The sequence below is a fragment of the Sus scrofa genome, chromosome 7 (genome assembly GCF_000003025.6).
Source record: "Sus scrofa isolate TJ Tabasco breed Duroc chromosome 7, Sscrofa11.1, whole genome shotgun sequence".
Classification (NCBI taxonomy): Eukaryota; Metazoa; Chordata; class Mammalia; order Artiodactyla; family Suidae; genus Sus; species Sus scrofa.
Window position 1 is genome coordinate 20,647,603 of NC_010449.5, and position 25,597 is coordinate 20,673,199.

The 25,597-nt window shown below is 39.0% G+C and overlaps 1 protein-coding gene and 1 long non-coding RNA gene across 5 annotated transcripts in view; one reads left to right on the forward strand and one right to left on the reverse strand.

Annotated features, from left to right (window-relative positions):
- The window catches only part of SLC17A2 (solute carrier family 17 member 2), a 66,952-nt gene extending 51,056 nt beyond the window's left edge, over nucleotides 1-15,896 (reverse strand). For 2 of the 3 annotated variants that reach the window (XR_002345599.1, XM_021098420.1), the window contains exons 1-11: nucleotides 15,679-15,896; nucleotides 9,907-10,017; nucleotides 8,515-8,726; nucleotides 5,915-6,148; nucleotides 5,467-5,554; nucleotides 3,481-3,567; nucleotides 2,088-2,206; nucleotides 1,803-1,964; nucleotides 1,165-1,297; nucleotides 932-1,079; nucleotides 53-143 (exon numbers count right to left, since the gene is read on the reverse strand). Coding sequence is in view for 2 of the 3 variants with exons in the window: in XM_021098420.1 (XP_020954079.1) it covers nucleotides 53-143; nucleotides 932-1,079; nucleotides 1,165-1,297; nucleotides 1,803-1,964; nucleotides 2,088-2,206; nucleotides 3,481-3,567; nucleotides 5,467-5,554; nucleotides 5,915-6,148; nucleotides 8,515-8,726; nucleotides 9,907-9,934 (1,302 nt within the window). In the remaining variant the exon portion in view is untranslated. Of the gene's footprint in view, nucleotides 1-52; nucleotides 144-931; nucleotides 1,080-1,164; nucleotides 1,298-1,802; nucleotides 1,965-2,087; nucleotides 2,207-3,480; nucleotides 3,568-5,466; nucleotides 5,555-5,914; nucleotides 6,149-8,514; nucleotides 8,727-9,906; nucleotides 10,018-15,678 lie in introns of those variants that run through there. The other variant, XM_021098421.1, reaches the window with a different exon arrangement.
- On the forward strand, nucleotides 13,540-25,080 carry LOC110261475. 2 transcript variants are annotated; one of them, XR_002345601.1, is made up of 4 exons: nucleotides 13,540-14,420; nucleotides 22,052-22,134; nucleotides 23,743-23,909; nucleotides 24,486-25,080. It is a non-coding gene; the product is annotated as an uncharacterized LOC110261475 (long non-coding RNA). The 2 variants fall into 2 exon arrangements; XR_002345602.1 differs by having other exon boundaries at nucleotides 23,834-23,909.

Sequence of the window (25,597 nt, forward strand, 5' to 3'; positions counted from 1 at the left end):
AGTGCCTCAAACAATACCTGCTACTGGAAGATGTTCAATAAACTGGCCCAACCTGACTGATAAGGAATCCGGTGGCAGTGGAGGAGATGATTCCCGCGATGAGCCCAAATCCCCTTGAGATCCCCATGAGGAAACTTGCATATCTGCAGGGAGATGATTTTATACATGATTTTACATGGAAAGTTGCCCATGGCTTTTCAGCAACTCAACTTTAATGCAGTTCAGCTCTAATAGACAAGTCATTTAGCCCAATGCAGTTTCTGATCCCCTCAAGACAGTGAGGCAATGTCTGTTTGCCGATCCTGAAATCACCTAACCACTGACTCAACAACTAGGGAATAATTCTGTCTCCCAGGAGCCCAGGATGGCACTCTGGCTGCTCAGCATGGCAGTAGTTTGTACATTGGACAGGACAACATACTCTGGACAAACAGCTAAGGTGTTGGCCTGGGTCACAATCATAGCTCTACCTTTGTGTGTCTTCAGGAACGTCACTTAGCTTCCTCAAACATCTCTCTTATAAAGTGAGGGCAATGACAGGGCATGTAGTTGTGAGGATTAGTTGATGTATAAGTCCTTTGAATAGGGTTTGGCTCATCGCAAGAATATATACATATGTATATATACGTAGTAGCTGATAACGTCAACACTCTGGAAGCTTTTCCAAAACACATGTGAGGTTCCTTTCCCAGAATACACAGTCTAATCTCTAGTGGAGAAGCTGCAGAAGCTTCTCATTCAAATGTCACTGGCCAAGATTGGGCACTATTGTTCTAAAAATGCCTTAGGTCGTGGCCACATACTGACATATTTGGATATTTGTCATTTTTATGCCACCATTTTGTTCATAAGAAGGAGTTATAAGAAGAAGATTGAGGTATAAACCTCCAGAAGGGAATGGAGGAGGGGAACAAGCAGGTTAAGATCTTACCTGGGGGCAACATCTAAGGTATTAATGATGAATCCCGAATCACACAGGTTGCTGGTCCCGGGAATAAGTATCAGCAAAATAATGGTTGTTATGTAACTGGAAGCCACAAAAGGCAGAGCCACAGCACATAGTGATGGAAGGAGGAGCCCTGGGCAATAAGACATGCTGTCAGGAAACTTCTCTGACCACATGTGGAGAAAGGGATTGGTTAACTGCGTCCTGACTATCCTTACCTAGGGACGAAAAGAGTTTTCGGACGGTGATTAATCTGAGAAGTTTCCTGGACAGGAGGAAATCTGCCAACTGACCTCCTAGAATTGTACAACTTGAGGCGGCAATAAAAGGCAGGGAGGACAGCACCCCACTCTGAAGGAAGGAAATTGACACAGTGAGTAGTCACAGAGGGGCAGGTGGCCCCAGAGATTATCAGTTACACAGGCCACCCATTAGCCCATCTTCCTGCTATTCTGAGTTGTTTTAAGGGAATTAGCATCCATTTCCACATAAGAAGAACACTATTTCAGGTAAGAGAGCCAGCACTTGCACTACACTGCTCTCCAGAGAAAAGCACTACTCATTTCTGAGGGGAAGTGAAGAATCAGCCAGTACAGAAGTGTTGCATAATGGCTAAGAACACAGATGCTGCAGCAGCTCTACCACTGAGGAGCTGTGTAATCCAGGACAGGTCCTCTCACCTCAGTGTGTCCCTATCTCTACACCTGTGCAGTGAGAATCATTATAATGACTCTCCCAAGATCATTGTGAAGGTTAAATGAGCATTATGTACAAAGCCAAAAGGTAGCAGGCAGCATAGAACTATTTCTCTTTATGGCCATTATCATTTTTATAAGAGTCCAGGAAGCATACTCACATCTCTGATGTTGACATGGAGCACGGAACTGATGTACGTTGGCAGGTAAGTTATGATTATGGTGCATAACCAGAAATGACTGAAAAACCCCGTGAAAATGGCCCAAAGTGGTAGGCATCTGACCATAGCCTTTATGGGGACAGATCGTCTAGGAGAACTGGACTGAAAGGAAATATCTAATTAACATGGGCATTAGAAAAGGCCAGAGGGTGCTTCTCCTGAGCACCCCACACCCTGCCCTGGAAATCTCTGCGTGGTCCACAGGTAGAAGGGGGTGCACCATACCTGTTGAGCCAATGAGGACACGATGTGTTCCTTTTCCCTGGCGGTTATGCATGGGTGATGCAAAGGGTCATCATAAATCACTGTGAACCACAGGAGACAGCAGACACAGCCAGTACTACCTGGGAAGCCGCAACCCAGTTAGTTTCCAGGTAGATTTGTGTGCTGGGGGAAGGGAGTTTCCTCTGAAGTAGCACACCTCCCCCATAAAGTATACATATCTCTTCATGGTTATTCCACCATAAGGACCTAAATTTTCCTATTCATTTCATCTCATCTACAAATCTCCTTGTGACTAAATAGTTCCAAATACCACCTCTCAAATATAGAATGTCATTTGTCAACGTCGAAGCCCTCTGGAGAGAACATGAGAATGAACATACCATTGCATATCTGATTAATTACTCTTCAGACTCCAGTGGGTGTAACGTTATGTGTCATTGGTAGTAATTTCTTAATATACATACTACTGTCCTATTTTGGAAGATCCAAATAAGTCAGGATTGAAGAAGAAAGTAGTCATCTGTATGCCAAACAACCTGCCATAACATCAATGTGGCAAGGCAAGGAAAAATTTCCAACACCTTTGCAAAAGACAGTGTCTTTTGTATTCAAATAACACAGCTATTACAGATTTCCAGAAAATCTTTCTTGACAGTACCTGATTAACATGGGTGAACCAAAATGACCTGGGATTAGCATCAGTAATGAGAAAGCCCTCCTAGCCAGAACCATACTGAATGACACCATTTAGTTGTAACAATAGGACATAAACAAATCTCATTGCTGAGATTTGTCTTTCAAAGAGAATCTAAATTAAAAGACTCTGGGGATTAATGTTCTTTAAATTCCCTCTAATTACTGGATTTATCCATTCCTTTATTTATGAAGCTTTAAGTCAGGCACTATAGTAGTACCAAAGTGATTTTTAAAATATAGAAAGGATTCCCTGGCTCAATTATTTCAGTCTAGTGAAAGAGAGGGAGAAGGGGAAAGGAATAATTACATACCAACAAAGCCTAGAAAAGAAATTATTAGTGAGTATCACAGAGGACAGAAAGACTTAATCTGATGGGATAAGTCTTGGTAGTGCCCATAGGGAAGGGTGCATTTAATGAGTTTTGCAAGATTGACCTGGTAGAGAATAGGTTAAGGGCATCTTGGCAGAAAAATATTAATTATAATAAAATATGAAGACACATGGAAAATGTGCTTCACCAACTCTGACATCTGAACCACACAGTAGAAATCTACAGTTCTCAACAGTCTTTGCCATCTTTCATTTAACAAAGGGCATTTTCTCTCAAATGGGAAGAATGTGGGCAAGAGGTAAGGTAAGCATCAAACTAAATGCCTGGGAAATGGAGGTGTTAGGATTTAAGAGAAAGTGACTCACCAAAGATATAGAAGATAAAAGGCCAGCCCAAGGCCTGTGAGATTAGTCCCCCCACACAGAGGATGATGAAGGACCCAAACGCTGCGCCTGAAGAGAAGAGGGATAAAAAACACTTAGGAAAATAGCAAAGGTTGAGACTGAGTGGATTCCCTGCATGTTGTCCCAACAGAGAGGAGGCAGACTTAGAAATTACTGGGTGATGAGAGTCTTTCTCCTAGCTCACAGATCTCCCCCATCAAAGCCATGTGAAGTCATCAGAATTAATAAATCATGATACGCCTCCCAACACTTCAATGGCTCCTTAACACCAGTGTAACTAAATCCCAATCCTTTGGCTTGTCATAGAAACTCTCTGCAAACAGAGACCATCAGTATTTATAATTAGTTACATTTTGACAGGGGCAGTATGACATTGGCAACAGAGAATTAAAGTGTTACAAAAATTAACAAGATAAAGTCCTCCACCTCAAGGAACATTCAGTTCAGTTGGAGAGAAAAGGGCAACAAAAATTCAATATTATAAGTGTAACACAATGTAGAACTTGAGTCTGAACTCTATTTTTCAGAGACCCACAATAGGAAATATATCTTACATGGCAACATAATATGTACACACACACACACACACACACACACACACAACAAAAGTTTCATAAATCAATACTTAGCCTTACGATGTGCAATTCACTCCAAAATCTTCTATCCACTTTTATTTTAAAATACTGATTTTGACCTATTCAATTGATTTTATGACCCCTTCAGTGGGTCCCAATATGCAATTTGGAATAAAGTGGACGTGGAATACAAATACGATAATAAAAGTACAATTTTTCTATGAAAGTACACATGAGGAGAAAATTAAAACTGATGATAAGATTAACAAATTGTTTACATGAACTAAGCAGTAGGATGGATCGGATTTTGGTAGGAATAGGAGTTAAATGCAAATTGTATGTGGTGTGACCTGAGCCTTGCTTACAGAGGGATGCTGAATGGAAAGGCAGGCTAGGTTGAGCATCTTTATAACCATTCAATAAGGAGGTCAATTTTTATCTGTAAGATGAAGGAACACATTGAAGTTTCCCAAACAAGTGAGCAAAACTGCCCCATCCGTGCTTTGGGGAGGTGACTTTGCTTTGATGGGGAGAGAAATTTTAAGGAAACAAAGCTAGAGGAGAGGGAAGACTTACTGAGAGCATGTATGTAGAGGAGATGGTGACACCTATAATGGAAGGAGTCAGAACTCAGGAGGGTTGTTTTAGAGTAAAAAATGCAGATGCAGCCATGCATTGGACTGGAAAGAGAGAGACTTGAGTCTCAGTTCTGTTCTTCAAATATACACTCTCAGTGCAACAGCAATGATGAAGTTGTCCAGTCCTTAGTGTGATCACACACTATGAAAGGGAACTGTAGCATGGTGAGTGAGAGTGTGCACGCTGGAACTAAATTGCCTGGGATCATATCTCTACCCCCTGCTAACTATTTGTCTCTGAGAAGTTAATCTCAGGATACTTTAATTCCCTTCTGTGTAAAATGAGTTTTAAAATAGTACTTATATCAAAGGGTTTTGTGAAAATTAGCTCAGAATAGTTAAGAGCTTAGAATAATATGAGCAATTGAAACTCTATTTTCCAGCCTGATTTATCTCCTTACCATCGATAGTCTTAATTATCACTTGCATATCTTTGTTAAAAGGGTATCCATAACATTTATTTGATCTTTTTTCCATTTATGCCAATTTTTAAAGTTTTAAACATTTTCCTACAAATGCTTTTCTGACTATCCTAGTTCATGGTGGTTTTCTCTGCTTCCAAGTCTTAGTGGCTTTACAGGATAGGTGTATCTTTCTTATTTGTTATGTGACTGTCACATTGTTGATTTTTTTTGGGGGGTAGCACTTTTCTCCATGTCCCCCAAGCCACCCCATGCATGGAAGGAAGGATGTGGTAGGATGAAGCAGATTACAAAGCTATGATCCATCCTTACCTGAGCCCGCAATGCTGGTGAGTTTGCTTCGTTCAAGTGGGGGAGCCCATTTTGCCCAAATTGTAAACTGACCTGTCCATGCCATTCCCTGAAATGAAAAGCATTCAGACTCTTGATCTCTAGTAGAATTTAGGAACCCATATCCCTCCCAGAAAGAGAAAGTAGCTGGGCAGGGGGAAGGATGGATTGAGGGCTTGGGATTAGCACATGCACACTATTGTATATGGGATGAATGGTCTACAGGGATCTGCTGTACAGCACAGGGAACTCTACCCAATACTCTGTGATAACCTATATGGGAAAAGAATTTGAAAAAGAATGGATATGTGTATATACATACATAATTGAATCACTTTGTTGTACAACAGAAATCATCCCAACATTGCAAATCAACTATACTTCAATGAAACTTAAAAAAAAGAAAAAGAAAAAGAAAGAGCCTGGATACCTGGGCCATGCCCTGGACTGTCCGAATCACAATAACCAGAATCACTCCGAAATCAGCAGCCAGTGGTGTAAAGAGGGTGAGAAGGGAGGAGATCAGCAAACCAGCACCAAGCATCTGTTTTGCTCCAAATATCCCGGCTAAATAGCCACTTGGGATCAAAGTCAGTATTATCCCATAGCTGATGGAGCTAAAGATGATACCCTGAGTCTCTGGGCTCCATTCATACACAGAGGCCTGGGGGGAAGAAAAGGAAATTTTCTTGCTAAGTTCTTTCATGAAAATCTACTTTACAGCCAGAGCTGCTTGGAGTTGGTGGGACCCTCCTATAAAATATCAATTTTGGTTTTCCTCTATTTATTGCAGAACTTAAATATTCCACCTTTTCCAACTATACCCTTAATTTGCTCCTCTCAGAGGGAGAAAAAAATAGAGAAAATAAAGAAGAAAAGAGATAAAGAAATGGTTACATAGGTAGATGTTAGGAAGATGTAAATGAAATAAGCCATTGAGTGATATTTCATCTATCAGAGAAATATAGTAAAAGAGCTTCTTTTTAACTATTTTGGTTCTGGTAAAATTTGGGTGACATGCTGTCTCTCATTTCAAAAAATAAGAAAAATACATCTTTACTGAACTCATATCAAATTTAGAAATCATGGTCTGCCTTAGCAGGGCCGATTTCCTAAAATATATATCACACACTAATAAGATCACATTTTTCTTCTGATCTAACCTGATAATTTTTGGTAGCCCACTAGATAAGTGGCATCTTGGTATAAATTGAATTAAAGAGACAAAAAATGTAAACATACACTTATCTCTAAGTGGAACTATTTTATCAACTTGAAAAAAACTATAAATAACACAAGATAAACAATTTTTACCAGAATTCAAGTTTTAAGGAATTCCTGTTGTAGCTCAGTGGTAACAAACCCAACTAGTATCCATGAAGATGTAGGTTCAATCCTGGCCTCAATCCCTGGCCTCGCTGAGTGGGTTAAGTATCCAGCGTTGCCATGAGCTGTGGTGTAGGTTGCAGACAAGACTTGGATCTGGCATTGCTATGGCTGTGCTGTAGGTTGGTAGCTGCAGCTCCTATTTGAACCCTGGCCTGGGAACTTCCATATGCCACACATGCAGCCCTAAAATGCAAAAAAAAAAAAAAAAAAAAGAGAGAGAGAATTCAAGTTTGAGGATGAGGAGTAGTAAAATAGGGACTTTGAGGAGTGGGGAAAACAATTTGGGAAGGTCCCAGGAAGGACAACATACTTAAACCATTCTTTGTAGAATGATTATGATTTGTATAAAGAGAAATAGGAAAAATCACTGTTACTGAAGAAAACAGCAAAAGTGGACTTGCAGCATTTGAAACGACACCCAGGGATCAGAAACTAACCAGGACTCTAACTTTCTCAGAGCAAAAACTGTCTCTGGACCATTGGTAGCAGATAGGAGTGTGCTGAGAAGTGGGCCGAGGTTCTGGAGAAGTGCAGCATGTCAAGAAAGGAGCTGGTCACTTGAAGGTATCCTGGATTTTTGAGCACAGGAGTGTGAATGTGTAGAACAAATGATGGAAGAAAGACTGGAGGCAGAGAGGTCATTATCAATAAGCTGGCACCAAGGTAACAACATCATAAATAACGAGAATGACTTTAGAAATGTACAGTAAATGATAGTTTAAAGGAAGAAATTTAAATAAGATATAATGATGATTCTTGTATAAATATAAAATGAAGATATGATAAAGATTTTATTTAATTCATTGGTTAATGAGGGAAATGATCAGCTGTTACAACTGGCCCGAAGGAGAATTCAAAGCACTACACATTTATAGCAGGAAGTAATGCTGAAATGATTTTAAGTGTATGGCAAAATGGCTTATTCAATTGAGGGCCAAGTAGAGGAGAGTATCAATTGATTTTTTACAGGATAAAATTCACTTGCAAGAATGAGCAGGAACCATTGGCATTGCTATTTATTACACAGAACCTACAGAGTGGTAAATGGTTCAGAGACAGTGGAAAGTACAGAGACCTGCTTGGAATCAGGCAGAAGGGTGTGCTTAGACAGAACCTAGTTTTATACTGAAGATATCCAGAAATCTGTTCCTTATTAGAAATGTTCAGGAGTTCCCGTTGTGGCTCAGCTCAAACAAACCCAACTAGTATCAATGAAGATGCAAGTTTCCTGGCCTCGCTCAGTGGGGTAAGGATCCAGTGTTGCTGTGAGCTGTGGTATAGGTCACAGATGCGGCTCAGATCTGACATTGCTTTGGGCTGTGGTGTAGGCTGGCAGCTGTAGCTTTGATACAACCCCTAGCCTGGGAACTTCCATTTGGCACAGCTGTGGCCCTGAAAAGAAGAAAAAAAAGTGTTCATAATTCATTTTCTATAGTTTCCTTGCCTTGTAATGATAATAATCTCAATAAAAGATTATTTTAGTGACAGAAGTAAGCAATATTTCCAAGAAAAATAATTCCAATTGTTTTTCATTCATCATTGTAAATTCCTGTTCTATACACCAAAGAATTAGGACCCAAGTCTTCCCTTCAAATTGGGTTTTCCCTCTCAACAAAGAGCCCTGTTCTCCATTATACTTACTCCTGTATTAAATTCCTTGATGGATCTGTTGGAGTGATTGAGGGTGAATGCAAGAGGTCTTTCTGTGGAGGCATTGAGTAAACCAGGCTGCTGAGTGCCATTCACCATGGCAATGATTGCGATGCTCAGACTCACACGCTGAGTTATCATGGTGAAGTTTGAGAAGTGCATGATGAGAGCTAGTCCATAGCGTAAGGAACAGAATTCAGGACCTAGAGAAGGATACAGATGTTTTCAATCAGTATCCCGAGATCACCTTCTTTCCATTTCTTCCACTGCTAACTCTGAAAAAACTTCAGATGATCTCACACAGTCTCACCATCATTTTTCACCCAGATAACCACAACAAAAACCCTGCTTTGTCATAATCTTCAGTTGACTTTGAGATGATAAATCTGGGATCTTACAATCAAATATGGAGGCATTTATGTCACATTGTTCCAAAATAAAGTGAATGGAGAAGATGGAGAAGACCAGTCACAGTCAGCCTCCCAGCTGCAAGTCTGTGGTCCCATCTGTTTTGCATATTCATTTACCATAAAGCTTGATAGTTTATACTTAGAGAGCTGCCTTTGAATTCAGCTAGTCAAACACCCAAGGGTTCTCTTTTAAAATACCTGAGAGAATGCATAAGTGAGCACTTCCACTTCCTCCTTAGTATAATGATCACTTGGAAATATTTTTGTCATATGTCACTAGGATCTGCCTTCACCTATGTTCAGCTTTACAAAAAAAAAAAAAAGTTAATATGGGGAACCATTTTTACTCTTTGTAGGTGATTTGCTACAAGAGAAACACATTTTAAGTCTCCATAATATGGACCAATGGGCTAATACTGAAAGTGTCCCCATGTGAATAATGAATTGCTTTTTGTGGAGACCTGGGACTAAAGAGAAACAATGAGAGAACCTGGGAAGAAACAAATAAAAATATAACAGAAGAAATCATTTTTAATGGCCAAATAGACTCTAAGGGTGGGACTGGTTGCCTGCCAAAGAATTATTTCTCTATTACTAGAGGTTTCCAAAGCTTATGGAAATAAATAGCTAGATAGCAAGGAAATTCTAGCAGAAACTCATACACAGATTGGAGGGTTGTTTAAAATGGCTTTGTCTGGACTCATTCTATTCCTTGTGTCCCGGGATTTATTGATCATTTGATTTAATTTCTCATAGATAACTCAGTGGGGCTCCCTAAGGAGAAAGCACAGGAAACAGGATGAGGAGCTGGTCCAATGTTACCCTGGGAGAATCTCTACAACAGGGAGCCGTGTAGAGAAGAAGGAGAAGGAGGGGAGAAAAAGGAGGAGAGGAGAGCAATAGTGTGGAAAGAGCACTGGAAATAAGCTTCCATTCTTCCATAGGAGCCCTCAAATAAGAGATGTGGCTTTACCTTTTCTGGTGGAAGGCTTCTTGTCCATTTGGCTCCCCTGGGGTATTGTACCACACTCTGTGGTGGAGATTCCCTCTGCCCTGAATCTCTTTCACCACGATGAGCTTTTACCTATGGGGAAGAACAACAATCCAAAACAAGACACACAAGTAATTTGCTTGTGTCAGTGTTGCCTTCTCTGAGCATCAGTGATAGTTTTGATACAACACAGCTATATGATTTACATTTTGGTGTACATTTCTTTTTTTTCCTCCTTTTCTTCTTTTTAGGGCTGAACCCACGGCATATGGAGATTCTCAGGCTGGGGGTAGAATCAGAGCTACAGCTGCCAGCCTATACCACAGCCACAGCAACACCAGATCTGAGCCACGGCTGTGACCTACACCACAGCTCACGGCAACACCAGATCCTTAACCCACTGAGTGGGGGAGTGAGGCCAGGGATTGAACCCGAAACCTCATGGTTACTAGTCAGATTTGTGTCTGCTGCACCATGATGGGAACTCCATACAATACATTTTTTATTGCTATGTTTATGGAGAACTAAATTTTTATGAGAAAATCAGCTAAGTGATTTAGAATTAGTCATTTAAATTCTTTATCAATTTCCTTATCTGTTCAATAAAAATAAGTCTAGAAAGGAGACTTCTTCTGAGTGGCACTAGAAGAATTGAATGAGAAAATTGCAAACCACAGAGAACCATGCAAAGGTAAGGAATGTTATGGCTTGAGGCAGATCGGAAGATGGGAAAGTTAAATTTAGCTCAAGAGTTGAGGAGGCAAGTTCCAGAGCAGCCCTTTCTTTCATCGTGACCATGTTTCTGTTCTTTCTGTACAACTAGAACAAAGTTCCATAGTATCTTTGAACATGAAGAACAAAATTGTATAATACTTACATGTGTTACTGTAATATTTAGTGGTTTAAAAATATTTATTCTTGCAGTTCCTGCTGTGGTACAGTGGGTTAAGAATCTAGCGTTCAATCCATGTTTGATCCCTGACCCAGCACAGTGGATTAAGGATCTGGCATTGCTGCAGCTGTGGTGTAGGTTGTAGCTATGGTGTAGGTCACAGATGTGGCTTGGATTTGATCCCTGACCCAGGAACTTTCATATGCCACAGGTATGCTCCCCAACCAAAAAAAAAAATTTATTCTTGTCTTTGCTAACAGTGTTTGGACACTTTATTGGAATAAAAAGTTCTTCAAATCACTTTAAAATCACACTGAATAAAGGCTTTCTACTACAATTATGAATAAATCCAGCAATTTGACAGATAAAGAGAATTCATGGCCTCAAAATGGACATGTTTAATTTGGTAACTGCATACCAGTTTTGGGGGATTTATACATTTATTTCCTCATCCTAATAATATCCTAATAATAGTATCAGTTTTGCAGCCATTCCTAACCTGAAGTACCCATGACTTCACAAACAGATGTGCCATGTTTATATTGCATCATTCAAAGCTTTGCATTGTTTCTGTACATAAATTTAACAAGACTTACCTGCACTCTTAAGAATGATCATAATCTATGATCTTAGAAAGGAAGCTCATAATGAAAGAGACAGATGAAGGATTTTTGTCCAAAAAAACATTCTTTGCAGTATTATTATTACAGCATAATATTGGAGACAAAATTAACCTACTAGTAAGTGTTTGGTGAATCATTTTGGATAGATTCTTATAAAAGACTTTGTTAAAAATAATGCTTTCAAAGATATTGAATAACATTAGGGAAAATCCTATACTCTAGCGTGCACTATGCCTGTGTAGACACATGCACATCCAAGGAGAAAGAAACAGATTCACACAAGTGCCAAAAATGGCTGCTTCTGGGTTACGGAACACCCAGTGGTCACATTATGCTTTATGACTTTCCAGATTTAGCAAGCGATTTTTTTTTTTAACTATTAGTAGTTAACTAATTTTATAACTGGAAGAAGCTAAGTGTCTTTGAAAGAACAATAATTAGGCTTCATATAGCATAGTCAAGATAGTTTTCTGCTTGCCAAATGTCTCTAGAATTCTGACAAGATCGCTCTAAGTTATGACACTTTCCTTTTTTATTAAATGGACTGGAGTTCCAGTTGTGGCTCAGCAGTAAGGAACCCTAGCATCCATGAGGACACGGGTTTAATCCCTGGCCTTGTTCAGTGGGTAAAGGATCCAGCATTGCCCGTGAGTTGTAGTGTAGGTCGCAGACATGGCTCAGATCCTGCTTTGGTGTGGTTGTGATAAAGGCCAGCAGCTGTATTTCTGATTCGACCCCTACCCTGGGAACGTCCATATGCCACAGGTGCAGCCCTTAAAAAAAAAAAAAAAAAAAAAAAAAAAAGACCCAAATAATGGCCAGTTGCTGACGACAGAAAGTCAGAACCAGGAAACATGAAGTTGCTTTTGCTCTGCCTTTGAAGGCTTTCTAGTCCTGTTAACATCTGGACAACATCAGGAGTTCAGTTCAGGGCTCAACACGGAGATCCTAGCTGAAGAAACTGGAGAGGACACCCAGCTGACCTGGAGTTTGGACCATTTTCCATTTGATCTCCTGTCTTACGTAAGATCCCAAGACTTGGCTGTAGGCAATTTTTTTTTTTTTTTAAATCTTTTTACAGCTGTACCTGTGGCATATGGGAAGTTCCCAAGCCAGGGGTACAATGAGAGTTGCAGCTGGGCCTAGGCCACAGTCATAGCAACACCATATCCAAGCCACATTTGTGACCTATGCTGCAGCTTTCAGCAACACTGGATCCTTAACCTACTGAGTGAGGCCAGGGATAGAACCTGTATCCTCACAGAGACGAGGAACCCTTAACTGACTGAGCCACAAGAGGAATTCCCGAAGGCAACTTTTTAACTGTACATGGAGCTGCAAGTACTTATACTCCCCTTACAGCTTTCCCACCAAACTCTGACAAATCTTACAGACACTGAGCTCTAGAGCTAAAAGAGACTTGGAGATTCTCTCTCTCTTTTTTTTTTTTTTTTTTTTTTGTATTTAATGCAAAGACTGATGTGCAGAAAGTTTGAAAAGTTGCTTTAAGTCAGAGTTAACTGAGCCAGCACCGTGTCCTTAATGCCGAGAGTGCTGCTTTTTTCTATATATTAATACTACTCCCCTTTATGTTCATAAGCTTAAAACACAACAGGGTAGTTTCATTTTAAGGTATTCTAGATGGAATTTATATGATTTTCAGTTATGTTTTTTAAAATTGAAGCAGAGTTGATTTATAATACTATATTACTTTCAGGTGTACAGCATAGTGATTCAGTATTTTTTGCAGATTATACTCCCTTATGGGTTATTACAAGATAATGGCTATAATTCCCTGTGCTCTATATCCCTGTTGCTTACTATGATTTTAAATTAAGTTTTGATCATTTAGTTCAGAAGGAAATTTGATAATGAAAATACTTTCAAGGAGTCCAGACACAGCCAGTTAAGGATCTGGCATTGTCTCTGTAGCAGAGTGGGTTCGATCCTCAGCCTGGCACAGTGGTTTAAGGATCTGGTGGTTGCCACAGCTGTGACGTAAACACAGCGTTGGCTTGGATGATTTGATCCCTGGCCCGGGAACTTCCATATGGCATGGGTGGAGCAAAAAAAACCAAAACCATACTTTTAAGTTGAGCTTTGAATATTTAAATAAAAATTTAAAAAGACTATTCTTTTTGGTTTTTTGTTAGTGGGATTATATCACAAACCTATCACTTCAGTTGTCTTTTGCTTTCCATCTGCTGCCATCTCTACCTTAGCTTTTTATGGTTTCATATGCTACTTTGAATATTGACTCACTAGCTAATTTTAGTTGTTAATTTCCTTTTCCTGTGCTTAAGACAAATACCGAAATCAGCCAGACAACCCAAACCATCCTAAAGGAAAAGCATTCTGGGACATAGTTGTGGAAACTATTTTTCTAAAATAATGACAGAAGCATGTAAAAGCATGGAGTCTGAGAAGTGGTGTAATTGCTTTACCCTTAGAGACAGTGGAATGTGTCTTAGCGCAATTATAAACATTGTCAAGGACCTTCCTAGTCAGGAGTGACACTTCTAAAAGGTAGTGGGTATTAGTGTCAAAGCTGTAAGTAGACATAGAAAAACTGAATTAAAATTAAGTACAAACTCTATATTTAAAAAATAATCTTATGATACAAAATAGAACAATATTTGGTATAAAATTAATCATATAAACCATATGCTTTATTCATAAGCATATGGATTCTTAGTCTAGGGCTCACTATTTAGTCATCATGATCTTAGATTTCCCTTAATACAGTCTGTCTTGCATCATCTAAGCTGGCCAAGATTTCTAGTTTACCCAGAGTAAATGTTACACATAGTTGAAAGGGCATGAATCTACAGTTCAAAGAGTATCCAAGGACCAAGTTCTTTTCCGTCATTGACAGTCTGGGTGAAGCAGAGCAGATTGTATAAGATCCCAGAGCTTTCATTGTTTCATAGGAAAGATGGAGATAACATTACTTCACAGGACAGTTGGGAGTGAAAACAAAGGTATGAGCTATGCCTTCTCAATATTAATAATTTTATAGTGTAAAATGTCATTCATATTAACAACAGACAGAATAATAAATAGTCACAAGACTGGCACTTGGGTCCACTCCGATTAATAAACACAGGATTACAGTAAATGACCTGTCTTTCCACAAAAATGCTTTTGCTTTACAAAGTTGTTTTTAAACATTTTCTTTTAAAAGTGGGTTCTTCTGGACTAGAATCCAGAAGATGGATAATGAAGGGATGCATCTCACTACAAACACCAGACAACATGGGAAGAAGTCATTTCTTCCAGGTTAGTAAAACCGAGGCCCATTTTATCATGTTTATCTGAGAGACTGGTAATTCTGGAATAAAACTAGTTGTTCCAGAGATCATTTACATCATGCTATCAATTCATATGAATTAATTAATCATGAAAAAAAGAAATGTACTAAGCACCAAGAGTGGGTGATCCTACAAGGCAGGATTATGTCAAAATTAAGGTGCACCTGGGGCCCTGCCCACAGGAGACTCACAGCTCCTCTCCCCAGGAGATAAGCAGGGGTGTCTGCTCTTCTTTCCTCCAAGCAACAAGCTCAGGCTGTGTCTTCCAGGCCTGTGTGAGTCTATCTATGCTATGGAATTGGGATTTTTCTCTGGGCAGGTTGAGAGAGGGCACCTTCCCTGGATCTTCCTCGCCTACCACAGGGCTTCCCACCATAGAACTAACAGGCACTAATCATAATCTGTTTGGGCACCTTTCCTCCGTTGTACAAGGAGGGCAACAGACCAGGTCATCCCTACAAGTACACAAGTTTTCTTGCCTTAAATATTATTCACAACTTTGCTCATATTTTCCTTTTTCTGAGAGACAATTTCAACTACACACAGAAATCTGAAAAGGCTCCTGAGTCACAATCTCCAATCCCAAACCTTGTTAGTTCTGATCCAGTATTTTGTTCCACAGCCAAAGCTTCTCCAATTCATGGAGGTGTCACAATTAATACTCACAGAATCCTTGGAGACGTGACCATTGTTCAGAGTTCACTGTCACCAGTAGCCTTTCAAGCCTTGCTCTAGGGTCCTGATTGAATTGATTACTTTTTTTTAGAAAGTCTCTTCACTTAGCAATGAAACGATTAGCAGATGGAGACCCTTAGGCTGCTGATAATGTTTTTTTCCTCTGACTTCCCCTCAAATTCTTCTCTCCCCTTAATGGAGCTCTGATTGATTAGTAATTATCCTCCAACCCAAAAAGAAGAAATGCACTTACCTTCACCATTAAACCAGTATTGTAAGACCTAGACTATAAGGCTACCTTGAAGAAAGAAAGAGTTTTCATCCCTTCTTCACTTTCAAATAATTCCACAATTTCACAAGGATAAATAATGCGTCACATGGCAGGCAGGTTTAGCCCTACATCCTCAGAGCAGAGAGTCTGGGTTTGGTTTTGCTGCTTAATTTTTAACTTCATTTTAAGTTCTCACTGATAGAATGAGTATCTCAAAAGATGACACTATGTTTTGCTGCTTTGAACTCTGCATACAGCTTAAAATGTCAACAAGCCTTTTTCCTGAAAGAGCGAGCAGGCATGGAAGAAAGAGCAGGGCTCCTGGAACTGGAGAGAAGTCAACCCCATCTTCACTTCCTAGTGTTTTCTGTCTCCTTGGACAAGTCATTTAAGCTCTTTTGAGTTGGTTTCTCCATAAGTAAAGCAAGGGTTATAATGCTCAACTCATGGGGATATTGGGCAAGTTAAATGAAATACATATGCTAACTGGTAGTAGGTCCTCAATAAATGAGATGTTCCCATTAAAGAATATTGTTAAATCAGCTAGGTTTTCTTTAAGCACTTGGGGCCCACAGCTTAATAAATGTGAACTTTGACCACTCTGATATCTTCCCATGAAGCTACCCTGCAGGCTTCCTTCCTGTTTCATATCTGTGCTCTTTCTAATCCAGTCTCGGCTCGAATCTTGATATTTGGACTTGTTCTTAATTTGTGATTCTTAAATTTTGGACTGTGGCTGCTACTGGGTCTTCCCAGCTTGATTCTCAACCCTTATAAAATGAAGTCTTGCTCTTTCTGCTTTTATTAGCTTCAAATTGCCTTAGTTGATTTTCCTTGCCTGAGTTAGTCTCGCCACACTCCCACAAGGAACCTACTGGAATTTTGCTACTTGGTTCCCCTGTATTAGGGCTCTGCTGCTGTAATCAATTACCACAAACTTAGTGACTTAAAACAACACGTATTTACAGTTCTGGAGGTCAGATGTCCAAAATGGATTTCACTGGGTCCAAAATCAAGATGTCGTAGGGCTACACTCTCTCTGGAGGCTTAGGAGAGAGTTTATTTCTCTACCTTTTCTAACTTCTTGAGGTCACCTGCCTTCCTTGGCTCATGGCTGCTTCCTCCATCTTTAGAGGCAGCAGTATAACATTTTCAAATCTTTCTAACTCTGGCACTCCTACCTCCCTAAGAACTTTCTATAATTATATTGGGATCATTTGGAAAATCTAGGATAGCTTTCTTGTCTCAAAATCCTGAAGTCAGGAGTTCCTGTCGTGGCTCAGTGGTTAACGAATCCGACTAGGAACCATGAGGTTGCGGGTTCGATCCCTGCCCTTGCTCAGTGGGTTAACGATCCGGCGTTGCCTTGAGCTGTGGTGTAGGTCGCAGATGCGGCTCAGATCCTGCGTTGCTGTGGCTCAGGCGTAGGCCGGCAGCTACAGCTCCAATTAGACCCCTAGCCTGGGAACCTCCATATGCCGTGGGAGCGGCCCAAGAAATAGCAAAAAGACAAAAAAAAAAAAAAAAAAAAAAAATCCTGAAGTCAATCACACAGGCAAAATCCCCTCTGCCATACAAGGTAACAGTCACAGGTTTCAGGGATTAGGATGTGGAACTCTTTAGATGGCATTATTTAGCTTACCACAGTCCACTTGTGAAAAGTGAGGAAATAAAATGGAGAACTGAAACAACAGTGCCTTCCTTCCTATAACTGAAAATTCTGGTTATGACTTATTGTAAAGTCATTCCATACTTGGTCAGTCAATGAAAATAGTTAAAAAAGAGGACAAATGAGAGTTTTTGTTTGTTGGTTTGCCTATACTGTGCCAATGAAAGTGCAACATTTTCTAATTTGTGCAAAAGTACAGCATGACCTGGCAGCAGCCCTGGTAAAAGAAATTGCCAAGACTGGATCTCCACAATAGGACTAACTGTAATAAGGAAAGAGTGATCAACAGTGTCCAGTGCCATAAGATTCAAACTATATTCTTCAAGTTTCATATTTTGTTTAAATAGTGTAATCCTATAGTTGGATTTTGCAAGCTCCCTGAAGGAATTTTGTGTATTTTGAGAAGTGCTATATCCACAGCACTTGGCACAGTATCTGGCCTATCATGTGTGTTCAATAAACATTAGTTTACTCAATGGATGTATTCTTGAGATATGCTTGCCATTAAAAATCAAGATTTATGTAGCTGATCCAAATCCCTTAGTCCCCATCATGATTTTCACATAACAAACTGTTAAATCAACTCAGTGAGCTTCCACACTTCAAGAATATCTATAACTTATTTACAAGTATCAAGAGGAATGTAACAGAAAAGATCAGAGTCTTAAAAAAAATTCTCTCTGATCTGGCATTTACAGCTGTTTCCAATCAGAGCAGTACAATTCCACTTGAGAATTTACTGTGTTCCAGACATGATGCTAGCTTCTGAGATTATCAGTTTAAAACCTAACCCATAACTTCACAGAGTTCAAAGTCCACCGAGTGAGACTATACAAAAAGACAGACAGCTAGGATGAAAAGTAATCAGAACTAACAATATGAATGGGCACAGACTACAGAAAGAACAAATAAGGACCCCTGTCAACACAGGACTGTCAGAGAAGGCCTCCTGGAGGAGGTGGTCTGTGGTCAAGTCTTCATAGATGGTGTGAAAAGGTCAGTAATATAGGGGAAGGACCTTCCAGAAAGAGCAAGGTCATAGAGGCATGGTGTGGGGAATAAGAATTGTTCAACATCACTGGGGATTAAAGTACAAAGGCATGAAGGAAATTTGGTCAACTGACTGGAAAAATGATAAACATTAAAAAAAAAATCAATTGCTTTTCTCAATAGTAGAAATAACTAGCCAAGAACAGAAATTGAAAGAGGATTTTCATGTTCTCTAGCAACAAACACTCTAGAATCTTTAAGAATTATTGAACAAGAGAAGTATGACTTGAAGAAAATAATACAATTTTATTAAAGGACATAAAACAAGGAGTTCCTGCAGTGGCTCCATGGGTTAAGAACCCGACTAGTATCCATGAGGATGTGGGTTCACTCCCTGGCCTCACTCAGTAGATTAAGGATCAATCCCGTTTTGCCTCAAGCTGCTGGGGTAAATTGCAGATGTGGCTCAGATTAAGTGTTGCTGTGGCCTCAGCTACAGCTCCGATTCATCCCCTGGCCTGGGAACTTACATGTACCACAGGTGTGGCCATAAACAAAGAAACAAAAAACCAGTAAAGGACATAAAACAAGATCTGGATAAATGGAACTATATGCTGTATTATTAGATGGGAGAACTTAATATCATGAAAATATTGACCCTTTCTGAATTAATAGACAGATTCAGTAAAAATTCAACTAGAAGAAGAAAAAAATGGAAGGACAACTAGAAATAACCTAAATGCTCATCAATAAGACTAAGTGAATACATTGTGATAGAGCCTGCGTCATAGAAAATTAAGCAAGAATGAGTTGCATCTATGCCATTTGTCTTGGATGCATTTTTTACAATGTCATATAGTTTTAAATTTGTGAAGCAGACACAGTATGCATAGAAAGAAATCATTTTTTTCTAAATTATTTATTTCACTAGTTTCTAATTTATTTACCCAAGAAAAGCCTCTCTGTGTATTTTTTATGAGCCAGACCTGGCTGTTAATTTTGGTTATCTTGTTTGAGTAACAAGAGAGATGCTAAAAGAAATCTATAAAACCAAACAAAAAAGTGACTAAAAAAAAGCAAGTTATAGCCTATGCATATAGAATTACCTGTGTGTGTCCTTGTGTATGTGAATATACATATGTGACCATTTGTTTAGGTATGTATATACATGTACACACATATGTGTGTATGTTTTTGTCTTTCTGCTTTGTGTTCTGAACAAATCTCTCAAAATTTTCTTCTAAAATGGCACTTCTTAAATTTAATGTGCATGTGAATTATGTGGTGATTTATTAAAGTCATAGATATCTCAGTGGGTCTGGGCTTGCCCTGAGATTTAGCATTTGAATCAAGCTTCCAGATGGTGCCAATTCTGACAACGCTGGCCCATTGCTACTTTGGGTAGAAAGAAACGCTGTTATGCTCTCTTCCATTGTATTTAGTCAAAAATTGTTTCCAGGAATAATGTTTAGTCAAAAAGTTATTTTGCAATAAAGTTTCTTTTTTCAATGCCCATATTTTTCCTAGGATTTCCAAACTTTAAAAATAGTCTGCTTTTGTTTAATTTCTACTTCATTCAGTTTCATAATTTCCTGGTGATTTTAAGTAAAATTAATCCATTTCCTTGAGCAGTCTAAACATAGTTATCTTGGTCTGACTTGAATATTATTGTCTTTTAAAGTAAATTCATGTTCCATTTGTTGCATCTGATTGCTGTCTTTTAGGTCTATATTAATAAATTTTGAAATTTTGGTAGGCAAACCAAAATTTCTGTTTTTTACTCATCTGTCTTTCTCTGTCTCTCTCTTCTCTTTCCTCAGCCTCAAAGCATACCTTATGGTCTCTAGAATTCTTTGTGTTACCTTCATCTTCATTTTATGGTTCACATTTTAGAACCATTCCAGGTCCTACCCTAGTATTCAAGATTCCTGCCCTGTGATAATACTCTGGCCATCTCAGATCTGGTCTCTGATCCTGTAAGCAGCTTAACTGAGGTACCAGTTGCCTGCCGCAGTGTTTGCCTCCCTGCCTCCTCAGGACTATATCTGCTAAGGCTCATAGCCCTGGATGTTATCAGCCACAGATTGATTGGTTGCTTCTTTCATCATGTGATAGACTCTAAGATAACCTCTGTGGTCCCTCTTTCCTCACATCCATTGCTGTGTTCATGCCCTTGAGTGTGGGTGTGACCTGTGATTTGCTTCTGACCAACAGAATGACAAAGGTGGTGAGATGTCATTTCTATGATTATATTTTACTAGCCTCCATCAAGCAAATAGCTTTGCTCTCTCTCTTTCTCGTTTGATAACTTGGAGGAAGCACGTGGTCGCATTAGGGAACCTCTCACACAGGAAGAAACATCAGGTGCATCTAGTAGCTGATGCAACCTCCATCAAGAAATTTAAACCTTCAGTCCTACATCTTCAAGGAGCTGGATTTTGCCAACAATCTGAGGAAGCTCAGAAGTGGTTATTTCCCCCATCATGCCTCTGATGAGTCTTCAGTTTCATCTAACACCTGGATTGCAACCAGGTGAGACCCTGAAGCAGAGAGCCCAGTTAAGCCATGCCTGAACTTCTGACCTACAGACACTGGATAAAAATAAATGTGCATTGTTTCAAGCCACTAGGTTGCTAGTAGTTTCATTTTGCAGCAATAGAAAACTAATACCCCTGAGCAGTAGAGTCTAACATCAGCTACAGACTTCATACAGCCTGTCTCTGGTCCCATGTCCTTACAGAGAACACTCTTTATCTCTGTCTTTTTTACCCTGCAAGGTCAAATTCCCAGACAATATACCACCTCCTGGTCCTGGAGCTTGGTAGGCCCGTGGCACCAGCCTTGCACAAAACTTTCTCCTTACTTTCTAACTCACTGTTAGAAATGCTATAAAACTATACTGGTTTGAAGTTTTGTTATTTCCCTCTATTTATATTTTACCTGTTTAAATTGGTAAAATATAATGAAAAAATATAGGGAAGGAGTTCTTGCTGTAGCTCAGTGTGTTAAGAACCCAACATAGTGTGCTGTGAGGATGCAGGTTCAATCCCTGGCCTTGCTCTGTGAGTTAAGTTTCTGGTGTGGCCACAAGCTGTGGTGTAGGTCACAGATGCAGCTCGGATTCAACCCCTAGCCTGGGAACTTCCATATCCTATAGGTGAGGCCATAAAAAAAAAAAAGAAAAAGAGGGGAGAATAAATTGTATAGTCATCTTAACCAGTCTTTAAAAAAAAACTATTTTCATTAATTTTTTTTTCTGTTCAAAAAAGAAATAGATGCTTGACTTACTAACATTTGCCTTAAAAGGACCCTAGGAGTTTTAGTACTGGATAAGATGGATAAGCATACTCCATGCTGTACCTCCATTGACTTCAGCTATAAAACCTGGAAATAATTCATAAAGCAGCTATAGAGGACTCTAAAATGGAAACAGAAGCTAGGCAAAGAGGGGAAGAAGAGAATCTGAAGTACTACTGAGCTGGGAGTGAATTGTCATTAATTTTTCTTCAGTATTCCCTGACTTGGACTCCAGGCAGCTCACAACCCAGAAGTGGGCCCAGGGGCACAAAGACAAATCCAGAGGAAGTCCTCCAGTTCTGGCTCAAGGACCGAGAAAGGGGTCTTCTAACACTCAAAAGAGTAGGAGTAAACCCATATATATTTTTTTTTTAATTTCTCCATTTTCTTCCACTCTAGCCTTCAAGCAATCCCATAGCCAAAACTCTAAGTGAGGTGAAATTCATCTCATGTCAGGAGCACTGTGGTCTCAAAATGATATGGTGAGTTCCCATTTATTTTTTCTGGATATCTGCCATTTGGCCCTGGACAAATGTGCAGTCACAGAAGGAATACCACAGAGTGGAGTAAATAAAGTCCCAGCTTTCCAGCCAAAGTTCTTCTCAGAGAGGAGCCCCAAGACATTGAAAGTATGCCTGGGAAAGCAATACCATGAGATTGTTTATGAACTCCTGGGCTTATCTCCAGGCAGTGTGTGCATGGATCAGACTTTAAGCAACATAGCATAGAATGGAGGAATGAACTATGGCTCTCTTACCTCCATGGACATTGACCACTGCGTGGCACACATGTGAAGCAAATGTGAATAGCACTTCAGAAGCTTTGAAAATTGACCTGATCCAAAGAAAGCTGATGGGAACATACAGCTTAAATCTAACTAGGTTGATTGTTTACTAAGGCAAAAAGATAAATATTCTCAATAGGATTTAAACAACACCCAGGGTTTAATAATATTCAAAATGACCAGGATATGAACCCAAAGTACTAGGTATATGAAGAATAAGAATAATCAGGATAAATTTGAAATTTGGGGTTAACAGATACACAATACCATATATAAAACAGATATACAGCAAAGACCTACTGTATAGTAGAGAGAACAATATTAATATAATAACCTATATTAGAAGATAATCTAAAAAATAATACATATATATGTATAACTGAATTGTTTTGATGTACATCTGAAACATTAATCAACTATATTTCAATTAAAAAATAAAAATTTAAAAAATCAGAAAAATGGCAACATTTCACAAGGAAAAAGGCAATGAACAGATGCCGGTAAGTTAAATAACACAGACGCTAGAATTTTCTGGCAAGACTTAAAGCAGCTATTTAAATAATGTTCCAGCAAACAATTGTAAATTCTTTTGAAATGACTGGAAAGATAGAATGCCTAGCAAAGAAACAGAAAATATAAAGAAGAACCAAATAGAACTTTGAAAAATACAGCACCTCCCCCAAAAAATAAAACCTCACTGAATGGCTCAATGACAGAATGCAGATGAAAGAGAAGTCTCTGAATAATTTGTAGAGATCTATCTTCAAATTCACGTATGTGTAACTTGGTCCCCATGCTGTACAGTGGAAAAAAAAATAAAAAAAATGAAAAATAAAAAAACCAAATTCAACATGAACTAAAGAGAAGGGAGGAGAAAAGATTTTTAAATAGAGACTTGGGGTCCTGTGGGACAATTCTGAAAAGTTTTCAATATTTGTGTCATTAGAGTCTCAGAAGGAGACACAAAATATCACAGTAAAGACAAAAAAAAGTTGGAGAAATATTAACTGAAAAATCTCCAGTACACTGAAAGACAAATGTACGTGTTCAAGAATATCAGAAAACTCCAAATAGGCTAAAACCAAAGAAAACCATGCCCATAATCAAGGTGCTATAAGATAAAGACCAAGAAATACACTTGAAGTCAGTTGGAGGAAAATTCAGAAGGTAACAATGATTTGAAAGACTATGTTATTATTTATCAGAAACCATAGTAGCCAGAAAGAAGTAGTATAATCTTTTTCAAGTGCTGAAAGAAAACAATGATCTATGTATAATCCTATATCCAGTAAAAAATATTCCTCAGGAATAAAGGTGAAAGAAAACTTTCTCAGATGAAGGAAAACTAAGAGAATTCACAGCAAACCTGCTCTAAAAATATTGCTAACGCTCTTCAGATGGAGGGAACTCATACCAGAAGGAAACTTGGATGCCAGGAATGAAGAAAGAGCAACAGAAAAAGTAAATACCTAGGTAAGTACAGTAGACCAGTCTTCTCCTCTTTAGTTCCTTAAAATATGTTTGACATTGGAAGCAAAGTTTAGAACAATTGATGAAATTATCAGCATATGTAGGTGTAACACAAAAGACAACTACCATATAAATGAAGGATAAAGGAATCTATATGGCAAAAAGTTTTCTACACCCAAAGTAGTAAAATATGAGTTCTAAAAGTAATAAATGCAATACAGGAACTATCAAGAAGAAAGTAAAGATCACCCAACATAGCCTTCAAGAGAGAATCATAGTTTTGGTGTTTATTACTTTTAGTTTGCTCTGGTGCATAGACAAATACACATACTCATAAAAACATGTCATTTAAAGGAAAAATAGGATTAAAGTATCCATATTATCTTGTTACCTACTCTTCACTTAATATTTTGTTGAGACCTTTATATAATATTGAACTTTTGTACATGGATGAGTGCCTTCCTTTTTAATAGCTATATAATTTTGTCTTGATGAATCATAATTTAACTATATGCCTACCTAAACCTATACCATTATAAACCACATACTTTTGATTACTGGTCTGATTATTTTCTTCAGATAATATCCTGGAAGTAAAGTAACTGGCTCGGTTGCAAACCTTACTATCAGATTGCCTTGCAGCAGGACCATCACTTCACATTTACAACAGGCAAGTCTCCAACAAGGTCCATGTGCTTGTAATTTATGCAATCCTCATTTCCAGTTCTTTTTATTTCTCTACTTTATGCAACATCTCAAGTCTTCACTAACCCTGTGTTGATGCTGCTGGGAGAACCAACTCTGTCTCCTCCAAAACAGAGCCAGAAGTTTCCTCTTAGAAAAACTTCCACCGATCATAACCTCAATTCTCTCCAAAGTCATTTTCCACCTAATTTCCATGCATGACTTTGGTCTCAGGATAGGCAGCTAAGCCTAAAGTTTGATAACTGGATGTGTCTGAATTCTTGACTTTAGACCACATCCTGCCGAGCTCATTGCCCCTCAAGGCTTCAGCTGACTTTGTAGTTTTAACTTATAACCACCCGAGCCTCTTCTAGTGCAAAAACTCGTTCAAGGACTTGGTCTCCAGCTTGCTGCACTGTGGCAAATGTTAGTCTGAAGGACTTAGAAGGTATTTCTCAGGATTTAAAGGCCCAATATCTTCCAACAATCAACTTACCACTTCCCAAGATTCACAGGGGAGATCGACAGTGGAGATGTTCCGGGGTCAGTGGCTGTTATGGAGAGGGGAGCTTCAGAATCACCTGGGGAGTTTTAGGAACACACATGCCCAGTTTCTCAGAAGCAAAGCTTAGGTATGTGGATGGCAGCAAAACTCCACTTAAAAAAATAAAAATCACTGCTACATCTCTAGACAAATGAGACTTCCTTTGAAATTTTTATTATAAAGCTTGGCCTTTAATCTAGTGGTTTTCAACCTTGGGTAAACATTCAAGCTGCCTGAGTAGCTTTAAAGAGCACTATTGCCTGAGCCAGACCCCAGAGATCCTGATAATTGTTCTGAAGTGTGTCGTGGGCGATGAGAATTTTGCAAGCTCCCCAGGTGATTCTAATGTTCAGCCTGGCTGAACATGATTAAAATTGTTGAAAACTTTCACATGGAAACTTTATTTGGGACAGCTGAGCTGGACTGTGACTTAATCTCCAGAAAAAAAAAAGAGAGGCCACAG